At 36.2% G+C, this 21,591-nt stretch overlaps 2 protein-coding genes across 4 annotated transcripts in view; one reads left to right on the forward strand and one right to left on the reverse strand.

The window, feature by feature from the left end:
• Nucleotides 1-9,963: 9,963 nt before the first annotated feature.
• LOC121330070 (neuronal vesicle trafficking-associated protein 1-like) lies at nt 9,964-16,738 on the forward strand. Of its 2 annotated transcripts, none has more exons than XM_041276341.1 (5): nt 9,964-10,398; nt 10,715-10,896; nt 11,746-11,862; nt 14,994-15,104; nt 16,346-16,738. In XM_041276341.1, the coding sequence occupies exons 2-5, from the start codon at nt 10,765-10,767 to the stop codon at nt 16,535-16,537; spliced, it is 552 nt and encodes a 183-aa protein (XP_041132275.1). In that variant the 5' UTR covers nt 9,964-10,398; nt 10,715-10,764; the 3' UTR covers nt 16,538-16,738. The 2 variants fall into 2 exon arrangements, with proteins under 2 accessions (XP_041132275.1, XP_041132280.1); XM_041276346.1 differs by having other exon boundaries at nt 9,964-10,215.
• A 1,667-nt stretch (nt 16,739-18,405) lies between these two features.
• stx18 (syntaxin 18) overlaps nt 18,406-21,591 on the reverse strand; it is a 48,493-nt gene continuing 45,307 nt past the window's right edge. For both annotated transcript variants that reach the window (XM_041276320.1, XM_041276329.1), the window contains exon 11: nt 18,406-18,847. In XM_041276320.1, coding sequence (XP_041132254.1) covers nt 18,752-18,847 — 96 coding nt within the window. In that variant the 3' untranslated portion in view covers nt 18,406-18,751. The remainder of the gene's footprint in view (nt 18,848-21,591) is intronic.

Genomic DNA, 21,591 nt, shown 5'->3' on the forward strand with positions numbered 1-21,591 from the left:
AGTATATCCTGGTGGAAGTGCTCGCCTTGCTCCTCCGAGTACACTCCCATGTTCTCCTTGAATTTATCAAGATGAGCATCAAGGATATGGACTTTGAGGGACATCCTACAGCCCATTGTGCCGTAGCTCTTCACCAGAGTCTCAACCAGCTCCACATAGTTTTCGGCCTTGTGATTGCCCAGGAAGCCCCGAACCACTGCGACAAAGCTGTTCCAAGCTGCTTTCTCCTTACTAGTGAGCTTCTTGGGGAATTCATTGCACTCCAGGATCTTCTTTATCTGTGGTCCGACGAAGACACCGGCTTTCACCTTTGCCTCAGACAGCTTAGGGAAGAAGTCTTGAAGGTACTTGAAGGCTGCCGACTCCTTATCTAGAGCTCTGACAAATTGTTTCATAAGGCCCAATTTGATGTGCAGTGGTGGCATCAGCACCTTCCGGGGGTCCACTAGTGGCTCCCACTTGACGTTGTTCCTCCCCACAGAGAACTCGGTCCGCTGTGGCCAGTCCCGCCTGTGTTAGTGCGCCTTGGTGTCCCTGCTGTCCCAAAGGCAAAGATAGCAAGGGAACTTGGTAAAACCGCCTTGGAGACCCATCAGGAATGCCACCATTTTGAAGTCTCCTATGACCTCCCAGCCGTACTCTGCTAGGCAGCTGGAACTAAACTGAACTGGTGGGCTTAAGGCCCCTGTATTTATACTACTATTTATATTACTGGAAAGTTCTAGAAAGTTCTAGAAGTTACTCCAAGTTTACTCAGCACTGAATCTATCTGGAATGTTCTGAAAAATAGGTACATTTCAAAATATCACTGTCCTGGTCACAAAAGCAAAGTTTGTGGGGAATAATAGCCATTTTCTATACTTTTGAGGCATAAGCAATTAGGAAATAACACTTACTACCCAGGAACCAAAAAATAAATAAAAATTTGTTACACAGTGTAATTATTCTGTTTGGGTTTTCTTTTTCTTTTTTTTTCTTTTTTTTAAACATTACAACAATAGAAGATACAGTAGATCAGTGGTCCCCAGGCTTTTCCTATATTTGCTGACAGAAAATCAGACTTTATTTTCACATTGACTAAAATACTTCTATATCAGCCAGGAAACTGGAGAACCACAGCTTTACTTCATAGATTTACTGCTTAAATGGCATGCACCCCATGTTTTTCCAGTGTATTCATTAAGATTAATGACAGCTGTTGTCTACAGGAGACAACATCAATATGAAATGAGTTACCTTAAGATCTCAGCTTGATCGCAAGACAAAATACTTTTGAAGTGAATTGATCCGTGAAAGGGTAAAGCTTAAAATTCCATTCCCTTATGTTTTTATGATATGTGCAATTATTCTGAGTGATGCTTTGTGATTACCTTTGCTGTGGTGGCACAACCAACCTTGTGTTTTCTGTACTAACTTTAGGCTAAATGTAGTAAGATGTATCTCAGTTGTCTTGCTTTTCTTTTACTAGCAAGTGCTTGGGTTTGGGCACTGATCAATAATCCTCTGCTTTGAAGGCCCAGAATTGATGGTTACAGTTTCAAAAAAATAAACACAGACCCTAAGGATTCAATTTATTATAGATTTTAACGAAAAATCAATTGCGTAGACTTAACACAGGTCAAAATATTCAAGAGTTAATTCTTATGGCAAAACAAAAGGTCTAGATGTGAGTTTCACAAGCGCAGTACACAGGTTTTCCCACTCAATTCTGCCTTGAAAGAAACCTGCGGGTGAAATTTTAACAGGAAGTGCATTTTTTTCGTCCACTCTGAGGGGAACACAGTTGTTAAATATTAAAAAAAATATATATATATTTATAAAATGTGGATAAAAAATTTAAAATCTGGGACTTGACTCATGCCTTCAACTTCAAAAACGGCAACCGAGGGTGCCGATATCTCAGGTAAGTTTTCAGTTTCAGATAGGGATGTTGTTGAAGCTGACACCCTGGGATCCTTCAAGAAGCTGCTTGTTGAGATTCTGGGATCAATAAGCTACTAATAACCAAAAGAGCAAGATGAGCTGAATGGTCTCCTCTCGTTTGTAAACGTTCTTATGTTCTAATGGTACAGTAAAAACGTGTTGGTGCAGATTAAACTACACTTAATTGACACGTTTGCCCTTTTCCAGGCACCTTCATTTCCAAATCTGCAATCAAAACTATGATGAGTTTCTGTCAGTGATATCCCAAGGCAGAAAGAGATTGTCAAGTTTGTATTATTTTGTGACCTTGCATGAAACTATTAGAATTCAGATGGAAAAAAAAAATAATAAGTGCAAATGATCCATATTAAAATGGGTATTGGTATTTATTGAAATGACAGTCAAAAAAAAGAAAAAGCACTAAGGAAGATTACCAAGGAGAGTTTCAAACATGAGTGTTAATTTGAGGAAACTTCCATTGTTAACCAAGAAAAACACCCAGAAGCAAATAACCACCTGTTTAGTAAGATTTACTGGAATTATTTTGTTAGCATCATGCAATGTTATCCACAGAGCTGATGCCATCTGCTGTCCTGTTTCAGGCATCAGCACATTACACTTTCCATGGTGTACCAAAACTGCCACCTGCTCCCTCCATGTCTGTTACCTGGAGACTCCAGCACCCTCTGTCGAAAATGTGGTTTAACAAAGACGGAGGTCTAAGGTATGTTTACTCTGCAGTCTCTAGTGCACCACATGCTTGCTCCCAATGGGTCTCCTTACACTTAATTATGTCAAACCATACTAATGATTTTCCTGGATGGATGAATTGCAAAACACAATGGAAGAGACCTTACTTTCACTCAAGGGTGTGATCTTCCCAAACCACCTGCATAGCTGATATCTGTTGTTCCTGTGCTGGTATCTCAGCCTCTTTCACTTCCTCTGCGTTGGGATAGTTTAATAGTTTACTGTTGACAGAGTGCAATTCCAGCCTGTTCAGAACAAAGGAACAGGCTGGGCTAATACCATTACCACAATGTTCCCATAATGAACCTAATTATTATTTCAGCGCAGGGTAAAACCAGTGGCTATGCCCTAGTTAAAAGCCCATACTGCTTCTAGTCTTCTATGCAAACCTTGGTCATTCAACAGCTTATGAATCCATTTTCCGATAAATACAGTGCTCATTTATACCTCTACATCCGTTTCCTTGCTTCTAAAGAAAATTAACTAGATAACAATCTCACAGGACGTCCGAGCATTTCACCTGTACCCTGGCTTTTACTAATACTAATAGACACAATACACTGCTGCTGTATTTATGGTATTTTCTATCCTGTTGAAATCGTCAAGCACTCCCCAGGTATTTAAGCCACTGGCAACCCCCTTGAGTTTATCTGTGTTTTACCCTGTGCCTAGCAATAAGAACCACTCAGAATTATAAAAGATAAGGGAATTTTCAACAAAAACAAACAAATAAAATATTTAAAGCTCCTTATTCTTTAAGGTAACTTATCTTAAGGCAATAAGCAATGATAGGCACTACATCCTTCAAAATATAATTAGTTTGTACTCAGCTCAGAAAATGTCAGGCTATCCTAAAATACATGCAAACATATTGCTATAATAGCTTACAAAACCTTTTTGCTATGTTTGTGAGAACATTTACAATTTCACATTATTTCAAATAAAAGAGCTGCCATCTAAAAAGGTCAGTTTTGGATCTTTGAAAACTTAACTGTGTTGTAAAGAATAACCTCGGAAGGTTGAATGACTGTAAAATGAAAGCTTAGGAGTACAAAGAACATGTTCCCTTGTGTTTTAAATCCAGCTGCCAAGCCTAATGCACGAATGGGGCTGCACAGGGAATGCCAAGAGGTGCAGCTGCCAAGTCTAATGCAGGAATGAGGCTGCACAGGGAATGCCGAGAGGTGCTTAGCATGTCAGTAATCCTCAAGGGAAGCCTCAAGAGTTTTAACTGAAGGAAGACGTGTTTGGACTCCAGAGAATGAAAGACGGGAAGCAGAGAATATTCCAACAAAGAATGAAATAATGACTGCAGCAGCAGCAGCATACTGGATGTGAAGTTCCCAAATTGTTCTGTTATTAATCAATAAGAGTCTGCCAGCAGGTGTGGTAATATTTACAAGAATGCACCAGGCTTTTAGAAAACAAACACAGTAAACCTCAGCAGGGAACAGAAATGCTGCCACCGTTGTCATGGGGAATGGTGCTTGACAAGTATCCAAAACATAAACACAAAGTTAGAAAAGACATTCCAATTTATTAATAGACATTCATTTTATAACAAAGAATACTCAGTGGCAGCAGAGGTACTGATATGCCAGTATTAATGGCAACATATTGATCACAAACATTTACATTTACAATATATTCAGTGTCTGGGATGAACTGGGTGCCGTCCTGCCTTGCGCCCTGTGCCTGCCGGGTTAGGCTCCAGCTCACCACGACCCTCTATAGGGTTAAGCGGTTAAAGATAACGGATGGCTGGATGGATATATTCAGTGGCAGGCTATATTTGTTAACTATTGTGCAATTATTATGCTTTGACCAAAAGATAAATTCAATAAATAACACTTATGAAATAAAAGGATATCAGCTGTGTTTAGCCAACTTTCTTGAAGTAATCACTTTTTAGACTCTTCCTCATGAAGCATCAGTAAGCATTTACTGTACTGCCTTTGTCAAAGTAGATTGGGCAGTAAAATTAAATTGTTTCTGTATGTTATACCTTTAACTACCACTAGAGGTCATGCCTAGCAACAAACAGTTTACAGCACTATCTCGTTTTATTACATGGTATTTAAATGCTGTTCTTTTGTATGTATTCATTCAAAAAGCTGAATAAGTAAACACACACATGTAAAAAAAATAAAATAAAATAATTAACACAGATTACTCATGTAGTTAGCCAGTTGTGGGCTTATAACATAACACATAAAAATACAAACAGAAAATGTTACAAATGACATTTTCCTATTTTGTTGTACAAGTACTCTGATTTTTTAAAGTTATGTTTTTTTTTCACCCTACATTGCTGCCAAATACTGTTCTTGTTTGCTTTTATAACCTTATAATCTACAGTCTTAATACTCCAGAGTATACAGGGAACTCAGCAATAATCATTCAGAAGTGTTCTTTATTGTACCATATAATTCCCGCTAAACTGCCGTGCCATTCCATAAGTCTATTATCAAACACCCCAAACTATTACTTAGCATCCTGCAGCTTGGAAAGTTGGCACAACAATCCATGCAAGGGCTTTGGGTTGTGGCTGCCTCTATACTCTCACCACTTCTTTCCATCTGTGTAAACATGCATTCTTCTGTATGTTTCTAACTGGTTCCTGAGCGGTGCACAGCTATTCATCCTGCCTCCTGGATGTGGGTTTTCATTATTTTCATGGATGGAATTAGTCATTGTTTTTATGCCTGACACCTATAAACAAATCAAATAACAAAAAGGATCTTATCTAAAAGACTGTTAGGAGTGATTTCTCAGCTGATCATTTAGCAAACATAGGTCGTTGCTCTTACTAATATAGTGGAGTGCTATATCTACTCAACGTGGCTTATCACAGGAATAAGCAGCTTAAGGAATAACTTTACTAATGCTGAAAAGACTGCATGACTTGGGTGTGTTGTGAAGCACAAGGCAATTTTCCATTACAACGGTTCATTTTGTGTCAATAATTGCACTGAAATGGCAAGGAAAGGGGGAGCAGACTTATGCAATGTCCCAGGCTGTGCGAATATGTCACCTTAACAACATGGCTAAGGACCTTTAGAACCACTCCGACATTCACTTGACAGCCAAATTCCTTTGGTGTGGAGGGAGGTGCCATGTTTAAGTGCAATAACACACTCCAATATTGTATAAATGCAGACCTAAGCTGTTAAATAAAGACAACCTAGGTATGTGGACATTGGACTGCAATTAAATACCATGCTGTGTGTCATTGCTTTTAAATACCAAAAAACTTGTTGAGTTCTGTAGGTTTATAACTTCTGTCAATTCTTTATACTTTATATTTTTATATAGCGCCCTTCACACCCTGGCATCCCAGAGCGCTGTACAAAATTAAAAGCAAAACATATGCACCATATACTCCAGCTAAAACCAATTATGTAAACACACATTTATAAAAGTATGTTTTCAATTTAAAAGTTTCCAATGTTTCAACCTGTCAACTGTAACAGATTTTCACAAACGAGAAGCACAGCAGCAAAAATCTCTGGCTCCTGCTGATTTAAGACTGTTTTTGGAACAACTAAAAGGTCTGCATTTTCTGATCTCAAAGAATGAATAGGGATGTACAGAGTTAGTAGTTCTTGGAGATAGGAAGGGCCTAATCCACGATGGACTTTATAGGTTATTACGGCAATTTAATACGAGGACCTAAGCACTGGGGTAATATGCTGAGAAAGAGACGTGTTAGAAAGCAGACTGGCAGCAGAGTTCATTTACCCAATAGGAGAGAGGCATCCTAAGGGTTGGGAATTTTCAAGACACAGTATCATTAAAATTCTCTGCTGGCTATTGATACACAGATTGACAATATCTATATCTAAGAAGCATGTGCCCTGTATCTCAGCACAGCATGCCTTGATATTTACAAAAGTAAATAATCTGCCACAAAAATAAATAAGTCAAATGAGTAGTACGCTGCATTCACTTTGAAAATGTATTATGTGCTGGTGTATAATCATTCTGAACAAATTGCATGGTGCCATATTCATGTTGCTTACTGTGAACAAACATATCTGATTTTGTATGTAACCATTAAGCAATCAACATAGAAACTAATTATACCTTGTGATTGCTCTTCAAAAACAGCTTGTAGAGGCAGCCTCCTACAGTTCAATGCACATTGGTCATTGAACATGATTAAACATTGATTTATTTACATTATTGAAGTGTGTGTGTGTGTGTGTGTGTGTGTGTGTGTGTGTGTGTGTGTGTGTGTGTGTGTGTGTGTCTGTGTGTGTGGTGGATTTTGGTGCTTCTAGATGTAAATATAATTGCAGGATAAGCTGTGAATACAAAGCTCAATTCACTTCAGCATCAGCTTAAGTCTGAACCCAGGCCTAGCAGAGGTGAAATAGAGTTGATGTCTTTTGAGTTATAATTTGTCAAAACAGTTGCTTTAGTGTGATTGTTTCTTTTAAGTACGACTGATTGCCTTGATTGAGTTTTTCAAGTTATGTATGAGCACCTACTTTATACATGATGAACGGTTAGTCAATTTAAATAATCGTAAAATTAACATGTTTTTCCATTATTGTGGTATACAGGTTATAAAGATTGTAATCAGACCAGTATCCTTCCTAAGCTATCATTTCAGCTACTCGATTTCCATTGCTGAAAACTTACAGTAGCCATTTCATGACAAACCATCATCATAATTTTCTGTATTTGTTACTAGGAAAACATCGTCAAACAAGTTCTGAATAGCGCCATCTCAAGCCCTGGTTTTAGTGCACTAAAAAGACAACTGTTTTGCATATTCCATTAGTCACTGGGTATTGCTGACTCTTTAAATGGCTGTTGTGCAAAGCAATCTGAGATGCTTTGATGCTAAGTGCAATTCCAGTGTTTGTACTTAGTGGGATACCCTTTGCAACAAAGCATGACTATTACAAAGTGTGTAATATGCAATGTGTCATTGCTCCAGACAGACTGGAAAAAGCAGCAATGACAAAAACTCAGGTCTGGATCATCCCACAGATACTGTGAACTGTGTAGGAGGGGGAGAGCTTATGGGCTGGCTGCTAAAACTACTGTTGCTGGAAATGTAACAGTCTGCTTTCTGATTAAGTGTATAGGAGGCTCAACTATGGAAGATTGTAGTGTAGTGAATATACAGTCAGTAATCCTATTTTAGCATAACAGTGAACATAATTGTGGGACACAATGTTTATGCTAATATTATTTTCCTAGAATTTACAGAGAACAGTACCAGATAGTGCTAGGATAAGCAAATTTCAGTGGTCTGGCAGACAGGGTTTAATTATTATTATTACCTTTACACAACGTTTACTGTATGAATTATAATTACTGATGCCCCATTCCTCATTCTAATAAAATCCTTGCTCCCCGATGCCTTCTGATTTTTTGTGTTTCGCAAGGAATTATTTCTGTTTGCATTTTAATGATCTGAAGTGGTTATGGAGCATCGAGAAAACTGGAACGAAAGTTCAGTTGTATGATGATGATGATGATGAATAATAATAATAATAATAATAATAATAATAATAATAATAATAATAATAATCATAAAGTGTCCTCAAAGACAACGTGCGCAAATCAGAATATACAAATGAAAAATAAAATGTGAAATAACAGGTCATTTCGACCTTGTTACAAATCATTTATCAAAATACCTTGTTCATGGCATCAATTTGCCATAATAGAAACTTCGATTTTTTTGCCACATGTAAACATCTCCCTAGTTCATTTTTATGTGGTTACCTGCAAAGTGCCACCCAGTGGTGTAGTGTTATAACTGCTGATCATCCCTCCTCCCGTTCAAGGTTTTACTTAAAAAATAATAATAATCCCGTTTTGTGCTTTACCATTACACATGAAACGTGATCTTCCTTGAGGCACCAGAGACCCTATTAACAAAGCCTGAACTTTAAATGATATTGGTATTAGTATATTTTACAAGATATGCAGCATGTGTGTATATATATATATATATATATATATATATATATATATATATATATATATATATATATATATATATATATATATATATATATATATGTGAGTTGTAAACATTTCTCTGGTTTTGGATAGCAGTTTTATAATAATAATAATAATAATAATAATAATAATAATAATAATAATAATAATAAAAAAAAAAAAAACGCATTCTGTGTCCTATGCAATAAAAATACATGCAGAGAAGGGGACACCAAGCCAAGTGAGTCACGACACTGGGAGCTGCAGCTTAGAGGTATGTAGCCCCCCAATTAAATAAGAGCAAAAAACTCCAGGTGCTTCCATGGGATGAAACAGGTGTCAGTGTAGCTGATGATTGGTGCATGCGTTTTTACCTTTCTTCGGCATTTAATATGTATACTGTAAGCATTAAAAAAAACAAAAAAAAAACTTTAAAAGTTACAATGTGCAATTTCATTATTTGATTTTGTTTGGATTTCAATTGTACGGCAAATCTTCTCCCCTAGGATCTCTACAATAACTTACATTTCATCATAAGAACATAAGAAAGCTTACAAACAGGAGGAGGCCATTCAGCCCATCTTGCTCGTTTGGTTGTTAGTAGCTTATTGATCCCAGAATCTCACCAAGTAGCTTCCTGTAGGATCCCAGGGTGTCAGCTTCAACAACATTAATGGGGAGTTGGTTCCAGACTCCCTCAATTCTTTGTGTAAAAAGCGCCTCCTATTTTAGTCTCCTAGTCTAGATGACTCCTAGTCTAGAAGACATTTTGGAGTCAACATAAAATCCTAGATCTTTTTCAAAGATTCCTTCTTCAATTTCAACATCTCCCATATGGTATTTATAATGCTAATTTATATTGCCTGCATGCAATGTCTTACACTTTTCCCTATTAAATGTCATTTCAAATTCATGTGTGTTTAAGAGACTGTTTCTTGTCAGTTCACATTTAAGAGCTAAACTTGTATGCATTGTACTGTACAGGCATTCATAACTCTATCAATACAGTGGAGGCTGTGTGATCCAGTAGTTAAAGAAAAGGGCTTGTAACCAGGAGGACACACTGTGTGACCCTGAGCAAATCACAACTTCCTTGTGCTCTGTCTTTCAGGTATTTAAGTCGCCTTGGATAAATGTGTCTGCTAAATAAACGATTAATAATAATACGCGGTTTATCCTTTTTCCTATATTAATAATGGTAGAATAACGAGTACAAAATGTGAGCTGTATAGATGAAAATAATCAAAACAATAAAAGAAATGTAGTAGACCTTTAAAACTGAGTTGAAAACAAAGACCTCTCCCACCTAGGTTATTATTACCACACACAGGAGATTACGATGCTATACTGCATCACTGGCCGGTAACAGCTCGCTGAAGTCTCTGAGGGACAGCTTCAGTTCTGCAGATCTACCCAAGGAAAGCTGCTGCGTCATACCTTCATCGCTGATACAAAATTAAACCATAAAGACGACAAATCAATTTCTTTACTACACCCCTTCAAATATACATCGTCGCTGCTACTATCTCATTCACTTTATTCCGAGATAGCCGCAGGCAGGGAGTCCAATTAGTCGTGGTAAGAGATTGTGCGGTACTTGAGTGCATTCTCATTGCTGGGCTGAAAAAGGTTGTTTCGGCTGTGCGTGCTCTGGCTTTCCAAAAGGACTATTGCGACAAAAACAACGTTTTGTGATATAAAAACCTGACACAACGGGCGATACAAGAGTCTTCATTTTCAGTTAATATTGCTTTATTGAAGGTTTGTAAAAATAAATAAATAAATAAATAAATACAATGTAACATTATTCTACACTAATCTTTGTATTTTTGAGAGCGACTTTTTAGGCGTTGGTGTTTTTTTTTTTTTTGACAATCTGGTAAATATGTGTTGGTTTAGAGTCGATAAAGTGTATTTAGATGAGGACATGCAGTAATGAACGACACGTTTAGATGCATCGTGTATCGTGATATTTTAAGTGTATTTGTGTCTTTATTCAATTATTAATTATTCCTTGCATTATTGAAAAATGACGTGAGAATTCAATGTCAAAATCTTTCAACTGTTTTCTTTGTAGGGCAGAATTATCATAATTGAAGCTGAAAATATTTGATTTTACTTGGAATAATGGTGAAATTGGGGAATAATTTTTGCGACAAGAATAACACCAAAGTGCCCATCTCTGAAGATGGATTTGATACCATCCCCCTTATCACACCCTTGGATGTCAGTCAGCTGCAATGCCCCCCGCCTGATAAGGTAAGTATTTTATTTTCTTGTTAATAATGTACAAGTCACAGTCTTTTTTCAACGCCCCCAAATTAATGCAATTCAAATAATGCAGCTGTTTATGTATTGTCTGGACAATTAGTATATTGGGGGGTGGGGAGTGCTACCTAATATCAACTAATACAACAATAATTATTTTAAACATTTTGAACCAGTAGGCTTAATTATTATTATTATTATTATTATTATATTATTATTATTATTATTATTATTATTACAGATGTGTCTTGCTGGTTTGATCTTAGATGGCAGGCATGTACTGTATTACAGTAAATGTAATGGTTCATGTTTGTCCCAGACCAGTTAAAGTGTCAATTTCATTGTATTAAGATGAGACACTGATCATGCTGTATCTCAAGTTATTTTAGAAAATGCAGTGAAAAGCTTCATATATTTAACATTTCCAGGGGCACACAAATTGTTTTAGACAGTGCTTTTTGGTCTGATAAGGTTTTGCTTTGCCCAGTAAACAGAGCTGTAGGGTACCTCATCCCATCCCTTCCAGGTTTGTCTTAAAAAATTGTACCAAATTTCTATAATTAGATACACAGATTTGGTTATCTATGGGTTAGTAAAGCACTATTATAGTGACTTTGTGTTGCCATGAAAAAGACAAAAGTTCCACATCCGTGATTGAGAAGTCCAGGTAGCCTCTGTCACACATCTGTGATTCAAAAGTGCAGGTAGCCACTGTCACACATCCGTGATTAAAAAGTGCAGGTAGCCTCTGTCAGACATCTGTGATTGTTTACCATTTAATTGTTAATTTCTCGAGTTAGCTCTTTGTGTTTGTTCTTAAATGCTGATGCTTTTTTTAAGGTGATGGTAAAAACTAAAACAGAATATGATGGTGACCACAAGAAGGGTAAATTCCATACCCCTAAAATTGCAGAATTTACAATAAGCATCACTGAAGGTGTCTCTGAGAGATTTAAGGTAAGTAATATATTTGCTTAATACAGTTTTCTGTTTTTGAAGCTAATAAAACAATTACATATTGAATGTTGGCACTGCTAAATTAAGTTTACAATAAATCTTTATAAAGACCCATAAAAAATATCATACAAAAAAAAAAAAAAAAAAAAAAACTGGAAAGATACTGTACAGAAACACACAGCTACAATATAAAGAACAAATAAAGTGCTGCTGCTGAAATATACAATGGAGTTGCCTGTATTTAAATAATCTTTTTTTTTTGTTTGTTTCTTATTTAAACATGTTGTTGAAGCTGAAGTATGTTGATAACCTGTATAGTCCCCAAGGATCTGAACCCACGCTGCTTGGTTGCTATGTTAGGTTGCTAGATTACTGAATTAGACAAAGCTTGTAGAGAGAACCTGCATCTCTGCGGGATTCAGCCTCTACTGTGAATGCAGTATTTCTGTATAGAACGTTTTGTTTCATTATGCGCTAAGAAAGAGTTTTAATTTTGAGTTCACAAAGCTGTTTTAATCAAATGACCGTATCAGTGTTTTAGATTTAGGATGATCTGTTGCTTCTGATAATCAGAGGTATTTTAAAATGTAAAATACAATGTAGTACCAGCTGTTACAGTTCCATAATGCCACTCGACTCCTGCTGTCCAGAGATTAATGAATGGTAATTAGATGTATTCAAACGATTCTTATCTCAAGCACCTGTTCCTTAAGTATAAGCCAATGTGCTTAAAACAAAACAAAACAATATATATATTATAGTATATAATAGAAAATTATACTATATATATAATACTGTATGTAGCAGAATATAAACAAAGACATTTGAAATTCAGATGTAGTTTTACAATAATTTACAGAAGTATGGGAAGAAAGCTGAATGTGTTTGTGTAACTGTTCTTTTACTACAGCAGTTAACTAAAGCAGGAGTCATTTTAATGATGTCATTTTGTTACAGTTGTTTTACCCCCCAAACCACAGTTCTATTTAATGCCATCACCTTCAAATCATTTGTCAAATTGAATGTAATGCTGTGAAATCTGTTGATACTGTAAAATCTGCTTAGAGAATAAAAGAAAGATACATTTATGGTTATCTGTTTAGAGCGAGAGAAAAAAAAAACAATGGTGCAGTCCAAATATTGTAGGACACACACCAACATGGCTGGTAATAGGAACATGTAATAAATCTGAACACTGTGTGACCTTAAGTCATTTTTTATTTCTCACCAGCCCAATCTTGATTATGAATAATTTATATTAAAATCAATGGTGGGTGCAGGTTGAGAAATTACAATCATGATTAATGGCATGGGAAGTCTTTTGGGAGTCAACCCAATCATTTTAATTAAAAAAAGACACACTACTGAATTACATTTGACTACTATTTTTGTTATGTTAGATATATCATTTTCACTCACAGTCCTGAAACGCCTTTTGCAACAGAAAAGCATTTGAAAAAAAAAACGTGGACCATTTAAAGAGAGTAATAATGTTAACAGTGGTACAAAATATTGCTTTTCGGCAGCTTCCGTAGTTCATAATTATTAGGTTGGTTAGCTCTCTAATACCACCTCTAGGTTAACAGTTCATCTGGATCTATGAGAAGACAATTTTTGAAAACTATGAGCCTTTACAAAACTAAAACTAAAACATATAATCATAAGCATACACTGTAGTGTTATTCAAGGGACAGGATGATGGCAAAGGGTTTTTCTCAAGTGACTTAATGTAGTCCAGTGGCCCAGGGACAAGCTAAAGAGAGCCGCCCTCTAGTGGTAAGGTGCTGCTACGATCCCCAGCTGCAAAGGTGGACGGTTTCATCATTGGGCAAGAAGGGAGAAGGTCCTGATCTGGAAATGTTTTGAATTTTTTTTTTTTTTATTTAGTATTTTGTTTAAAAGTGTTGCTCACCAATGTATCTCATTTCCTAGAGGATCCTGGAGGACAGCAGGTAATACACGAATGCATTACAAACAAAAGACATTTGCTAAATATAGAAAAAAAAGCCTTAGCAAAGACTCAAATAACAACACTTAGAATTAGTTAAATCTAATTTAACAAGCACATGACATCTATACGCATTTGCACAACTGATGCTGATAATACCTATAGTGCATGGTAAAGCAAACACTTGAAATTGAAATATTTAGTGTTCTGCAAAGTAACTCAGACACACAACATACTGATTCTAAAAGACAGTTACTTGCCATGTTTATCTGCTATAACTTCAATGCACAGAAGTAGGAAATTGCCATTTTTAAGATACACCATATTACTGTACTTAATAATGATAGGACAAGGCCTCTGGATAAATCTTCAGAGTGTATGAAGCGATTTGGAACTGTCCCTACAATTATGTTGAAGTTTGGAAATGGAGCGCCTTATGATTTATTTGCATGGCTCTGAGAATGTCCCTTGACATTAACACATATCAGTGTGCTCTGTGCCTGAGGATAAGACCATATGGCATTGTTCATCTAACAGATGCTTTTATCGTCTGCCTATCAGCAGTTTACTAACATCTTTGATCTGATTTATGTCTATTACATTTTTGTAACATAGTTTAAGATACAGTGACCTTGTTGTATATTGTTAACATTACTCATTGATACTGAAGTGCTTCCAAATGTGAATGCGCAGCTATTAGGAATAAAGGAAAGATAAAAGGTATGTTTTGGTTGAATCTGTGTGCAAGTAAATGTGTACAAATCAGGTTTACTTGAGTTTTTAAAATCTGTATCTGTATTGTAAAAGTACAGTGAACGGTTTTATGAAAGTGATGCCAAGTGCCTCACAATAGTATACTAGTGCAGAGATTCCCACTGACCTTCATGTCTCCTAGGTTGTTGTGGGGAAGTGGTGAGGGAACATCCACAGTGTCGGACATTCAACATTCCAGAGGGAATCAAGGGTAAAATAATTGGACACTAATAATAAAGGAGTGTCCATTGGTGTTTGCATTAATACAGTATGACTGCTAGGGAAAGTGCAGCAACCACAGTATCTCTTAACATATTAGCTGATGTATAATTGCATCGATATACAGTTCTTATGTATCATACTGAACAACCAACCGATAAAACACAGTTCCTTGCCTGTGTAGTGAATTGCTTGGTTTCTGTCTTTGCAGGTCACAGTTTTAGTGCTTTTTGCACTGGCGTTTCTCACCTGTGTAGTGTTTCTGGTGGTCTACAAAGTTTACAGCTATGACCATACCTGTCCAGAGGGATTTGTCTTTCAGGTAAGTTTGCAAAGCAAACAACGTGAACATGGGGGGGCTCTCAATTAACAGTTAACACAGAGACAAAGTGGAATCTTGCCATGCAAGGACAGTAATTAACATAAAAAAAACAAAAAACAACCCCCAACACATTTGTAGACTGAGCAGATTCCCCCACCTTTTAGAACTACCCCCCCCCCCGGAAATCCTCTACACTCAACTTGATTATACCCATGTAAAAATATCTAGAGTATTACTATCTCTAAGACCCATCTTTGACTATAAACAATCTATGTTAAGATTACCAAAGCTGGCCAAAAGCATATGTAATGGCACATTTCCATTGGCGTCATGAAATTCAATCCCATCTGCAGGCTACAGTCTATTATCCAATTGTATAACTGAGATGTGACAGGAGGGATGTGAAGCTCAGGTTTGGAAAACTATCTCCTTAGCAAAAGCTCCCAGATAGTTTAGCTATCTAACAATGACAAATACAACAGTTACTAGACATGACAACACAAGCAAAACACTCAGTTAGTGCAAAGCTCTTTTCTCGTAGGTCTTTGTGTAACCATTAGACAAGGAACAGATTGCTCGGCAACATCCAGATATACCTTCAGTCACGCCCCCTTTGGTAGCAAGTGCAATCACGTCTCCTCCAATCCATGACTGATACATTGCCTAGTAAGGCTCTGACTTCTGGTATTGTGGCTTCGACCCCTTTTTAGATGGCCGACTTCCAACTGACCCTGGAACGAACTGTCAAACCATCCAGTCCGGGGCACACTGTTCCTGTTATACTGTGCCCTCACAGGTCGGGAGGATTGTTGACTCGGATTAATTCGCTCTCTGTGATATTTAAAGAAATATGGAGCTGTGGGTGCAGTGACCTGTTCAGCACCTCTGTACCTCAGCAGGCCAAGAGCTAAAACATATACTTGGCAACAACAGTTTCTGCAGCTGCAGGCCTACCCCAGAGTGACTTAAGAGAAGTCAAAATACAGGGTTATTCAGAATTTATGCAAACCTACAGCAGCAAAAATGATTAATCCAAAAATGCTACAATTGAAAATAAATTAAAGTGCTTTGCTGTGATAAATCAATAGTGTCACTGTACTTACTAACAAATAATTCTGCAGCATTAAGTTTGTGTGAGAATTATGAATTGGAGTACCTTAAATACAGCAAACTTACTGCCATTTATAGTAACCAGAAGTTCTGCCCAGATATATTTCATTCATTCATTCTTTTCTTTCCAGCACAACCGCTGCATTCCAGCTGGGATAGACAGTTATTATTCTGAACAAGACCCCAGTACCCGAGGAAAATTCTACACTGTTATTAACCACTACAACGTGGCTAAGCACACGCTCACTCGCTCTGTGTCACCCTGGATGACAGTGATGTCTGAAGAAAAGGTATCTGAACAGGAGACAGAGAAAGCAGCTTAGAAGTGAGCGCTGCTATCAAGAGTACAGGAGTCACACATGCTGAGCAGTAATACTGTATAAATGGGAGCTTTTAACTTTAAATATAACTATAGGTAGCTAAGAGAGTTTAAAAAATGTATTTTACATTTTTTTGGGGGGACGACGACTATATAACGCTGCAGATTTTTGCCTACAGTTTTGAATAATACCCATTGTAAAGTAGAGAATGAGATTCTGCTGCTGTTTGTCGTCCACATTTAATTGTCTTCAACTTCACGCCAGTAGCACTGTAAAGACAGACTCATCTTCATTTGAGATGCCGAGTCCCTCTTTCTTAATGGTTATAATTAAAGTTCACTTTCAGGTCAAGCAGATGTGTGTACAGGACACTGTCAGTAATAGATTACACTGTATGAAGAGAAACATACTCATTATTTCTGTTTTCTTAAATCTTTCTTGTCGCACTACTCACTACTACTGCTAATTTGTAAGTGATAATGAAGTTCTAAGTCACATTACATGTTTGATGTTATTTTATTCCTGCAGACAGAATTCTATTCTCCGCTGTGGCTTTTGCGGTTTAGCTAGGATGTGCACTGGAATACAGATGGGTGTACTGTAAAAAATAAAATAAAATGGTCTTCATTATGTAGTTGCCATTTTTCATACTGTTCCTTTTCAATTGGAGCGTTCATTGATTTTCTTGCTTAATGACTCCCAATTTGTATATTTCATTCATATCATGGTTGGGAAGAGCTCAGATCAAGCTAAACACAATATAAAGAAGAAATGTTACACAGGACCCTTTCAAAATATATTATGTTGTCCATCATACAAGGCATGAGTGCATTTGTGAAGTAATACACATTTTTTTGGAGATCTGCATTCCAAAACAAGTAAAGAAATGCGCATTATATTGAATATCAGTAAAAACAACAACTATATATAACAACTTCTCTTTCATTTGATTTACAGTATGATTTCATTATCTTGCCCTATTACTGAATCAATGTAAAACACATTAATTAATGAATGAGAATTAAGACCATTACCATCATTTGTGGTTTCTGTTACATTACTAAAAGCATCCCTTCAGCCAGTGTTCAATTTTAACACTCAAAACACTTAATCAAAATGTCAAATTAGATATGCAAGTTCTTTATGAAAGGCCATAATGCAAATGGATAAAAAAAGGAAAAAAATGAAAAGCCGTATTTGTATGTTAGTAGATATGTTTATAATAATATTTATTTTCTGCGTGTTGCAAGGCTGTGCTGTGTTGAACCTTCATAGATGGAATAGTTTTTGACAAGAGCTGTATGTGCATACAGATTCATTGTTTTCCTTTATGGTTCCTAATATGGTGTTTGTAGTGGAAATGTCAAAAGTAGCAGTAAAATAGAAAATCCACAAAAAAGCACATTACATTTGACGAATTAGTGTAACACATCACTGTTTACTGGTTTAGTTTGAATTAGCGGAGACAAGCCATTGGAAGCAGTACATCATACCTTTTCTCAAAACACGAGTGCAGTTTAGTAATTCCTCATCTGTTTATTAATGTGCAAGCAATGTGATTTGTTTAGGAGTAGTAGAACAGGATTTAATACTTTATGCTGTTGTAAAGTGTCATACTGCATGAAATGCAAGAAAGCCAGTGCCAAATGTTTTTCCTTGCCTAAACAAACAGCTCTCACAATCACATTTTAAGCAGGTCATGTCTTTTTTTTTGTTGACGATCAAAATGAAGTCATGTACTTTAATGAATGTAGTGAAGTAACTTTTGACATTTTCACTTTGTGAAAAATAAATAAAATATAAGAATGACATAAACCAGATTCAAGTCCAGTTACTGCCTCTAAATCAAAGTAGACCACACGACCAGAATCATTTCACTGACTGTTTTAATTGCAAAAAAAAAAGAAAGGATGTGAAATATTAAGTACGGCTTGTCTTAATCACCCTGGAGTGAACAGGGTAACTCTTCTGGGATCAGCCAAGACAAAGCCATCATTAACAACATCACACATATCTTAACAAAAGCCATGCTTACAACAGCATGCGTGTCAACCCTTTTCACAAGATATGCAGGCTTCAATGGGATAATCTTTTTCTTTTTTTAACGCCTGTTGATCAGATCTCGAGTTGAATTTATATTTCATGTCATGTAATTAGGATTCGGATGTGGTCTCCATGTGCTGCAGAATGACGATCCCCAAAGACCAGTTCTCTGCATTAGCTGCCATACCAGTCCAGGAACAGCAAGGAAAAGGAACACATGACGAGGAAGAAAAGAATCCACACACGGAACCCGGCATTGTTTTTAATCGCCTGGAAAATAGAAACAAAATTGAAATATTTACATGATAAAATGGAGCTTTATTAAGGGATCTTTTTCTCCTTTTTGAACATGGAACAACATTCCAAACATATAAACAGGGGGTTCCAAAATATGAACTCTAGGATCAACCGGTGAACTGTTTTCCCAGCTAGTCTCCAGCAACAAAATGATATCATTGAACACCAAACACAAGTTTAGGAAAGCTTTTCTGCCATATTGGGTCAGCTTCACCAAGGTCATTACACCTAAATGCATTGTGTTCCATTTTTTATTTAAGTAAAATAAATCTTACAAAACCAGTTAATCAACACATTCATTTAAGGACTTGAAAATGTGCCAACATTGTGTGTTACTAGTTATGTAACCTTAACAGTTTTTTTTTTCTTTCACAAAAAAAATGTGTTAATTGCATTTTGGTGTAAAGACCTTAATAAATCTGGCCCAATTGCTATTCATGGCAGCAGGTGGAATATAATTTTTCACTAGCGCTGCCAATACTAGAGCTGGTTTAGAATCCTATTTTAGGAACAGAACCCAGGCCCCTTCAGGATGACTGCAAACACCTTAAAACAGTAAGGCAAATGTAAAATGACATCTGAAACTACTTAATTTAAAATACAAGGAAACGCTTTACTGCCCTAATAGAATTTATATAGTGGTATATATTTTATTCAGCAGTTAAACAGAAAATCAATTCGTATTCATGGTAATCGACGGCACATTGAACAATGTGCCAAAGCGCTTCCTAATTCTTTAGAAACCTTTTATAATTTGTTACCCATTTCGTGGACGTAGAATATATTAGACTCCTGGTAAACCTGGTTTGTAAATCATTTTTAGAGTCCTTCCCAACTAATATGGAAACATTTTAACTATTTGAGTGGTAGTAACAACATATACTATTCTTTATTATGTGTTAAAATATGAGTTTGTGTTTTTTCTGACAATTGTTACTGATGGATCTCAAATGCATCTGCCAGTTTTGGATTTCATAATAGTCAGCAACATAAAAGTAATAATTCTCAAGATAAGTTTGATCTTATACTTTAAGGGTAAATTAATGTTGTCTCTTAAACTGTCATATCTGTTCAACATGAATGTTAACTCTAATTAAATAAAACATACCATCACAGTGTCCTTAACAAAGCCGCAGTGTCCCAACCCACACTCTTATGTTCAAAATAATTCCTTAGTGCCAGGGGTGCATATACTGTACTGGGAAATTTGATTTCTCACCTGTTAAATATCCTTTTATGCGTTTATTGCTGTTTCTGCTTAATCATTAAATTACCAAGCTTACTAACTGATGCCCCAGCACGCTGCAACTTAGTAAATGAAAGACGTCTTCATATATATCACAGCTACAGAGGGTCCAGAAATTACATTTGCACACTCATAGTGGTCATTTTTTAGAAGGAGACCTGGTTGAAAAAGGACACTACAGCAGACCGAGAAGACACACAATAGGATATTAAACAGGCAAGAGATCCAACGATATGAAAATGAGGATGACAAAGTATTCCTTTCATTCACATTTGTAACATTAGGTAACAACCTTCTTAAAGAGTAAGTAGCATGGCTGACACTGAGTGACCAAGTACACAATTACCGGTATCATGTTATTTTCAGGTACGCAGATAAAAAGTTGTATGCAGCGCACTGCATTTGCTCCCTCATGCCTACACAACTTCTAAATAACTTATGCTTTGAAAACACGGAAGTGCCTGTTCAAATATGGTACGTTATGCTGTTTTCAGTCTTTTTCATATTTTTTTTTTAATTGAATTTATCATATTTGTCCACCTTTTAAGAAAATAGTATGCAAATATTTATCACATGCAATACATTGGGTCTTGTACATGTTTTTACTTTTGAAACTTTGCGGTGGATTTCTCATTTTGTCTTGTTCCGTGTGAACTGTTTAGAGAAACTGATTGTCTGCTTCCAGTTTCACTTAACATTTGTTTTGTGTTTTTACTACAAACCTTATGGCTCTACAGCTTCGTATGGAGGAGGACGCTAAATCAGACCATCCAGATTAATCTTGGGATAGAAATAAAGCGTAGCTACTGTACTCCTGCAGATAATAAAATGTATCAACTTTTTCCAACAGTTTTTGTGAATAACATAGGAAAAAATTTAACTAAAGTTATCAAATAAATCGATAGTAGTGTCCATTATTGCTTATAAAGACCCTAAGAATAAACATGTATTATGTCACTGCAATCACCCAGGTTAAACAATGTCCTGTAATTTGCCCAAAACATCAATATTTTCAACAAAACTTTCAGGAAGTACTGCAACGTCCGTCGGGTCATAGAATAACACGCTTTTATCCATGTATCTCTAAGCAGAATACATAAAAAAAAATACTTCACATTACAAAAAAAAAAAAAAAAGGTTTGAATGGTTTCTTAAGTACTTTATAATGTTCCCCAGAGTGTTCTGAAAAAAGGGCACCATTTCCAAGATGCTACTGTAAAAAATTGATTTTTAGTGAATTTTTCTATTATATTTACCACTTATGCATTAGAAAGTGAAAAAAAATCTATCTCCTTTTCACATTAGCTAAACCCCCATCAGATCGCAATTGATTGCACATGTACCAAAATCTGACATTACAAGGGTCATATTTTGGTATGCATACCACTTTCTTACAGTGTACCACTTTCTAACACTATAAGGGTATTAGTTTGTTCAAACACGTACATTATTAGCATATTTCATAAAGTGG

This window comes from Polyodon spathula, chromosome 2 (assembly GCF_017654505.1).
Source record: "Polyodon spathula isolate WHYD16114869_AA chromosome 2, ASM1765450v1, whole genome shotgun sequence".
Classification (NCBI taxonomy): Eukaryota; Metazoa; Chordata; class Actinopteri; order Acipenseriformes; family Polyodontidae; genus Polyodon; species Polyodon spathula.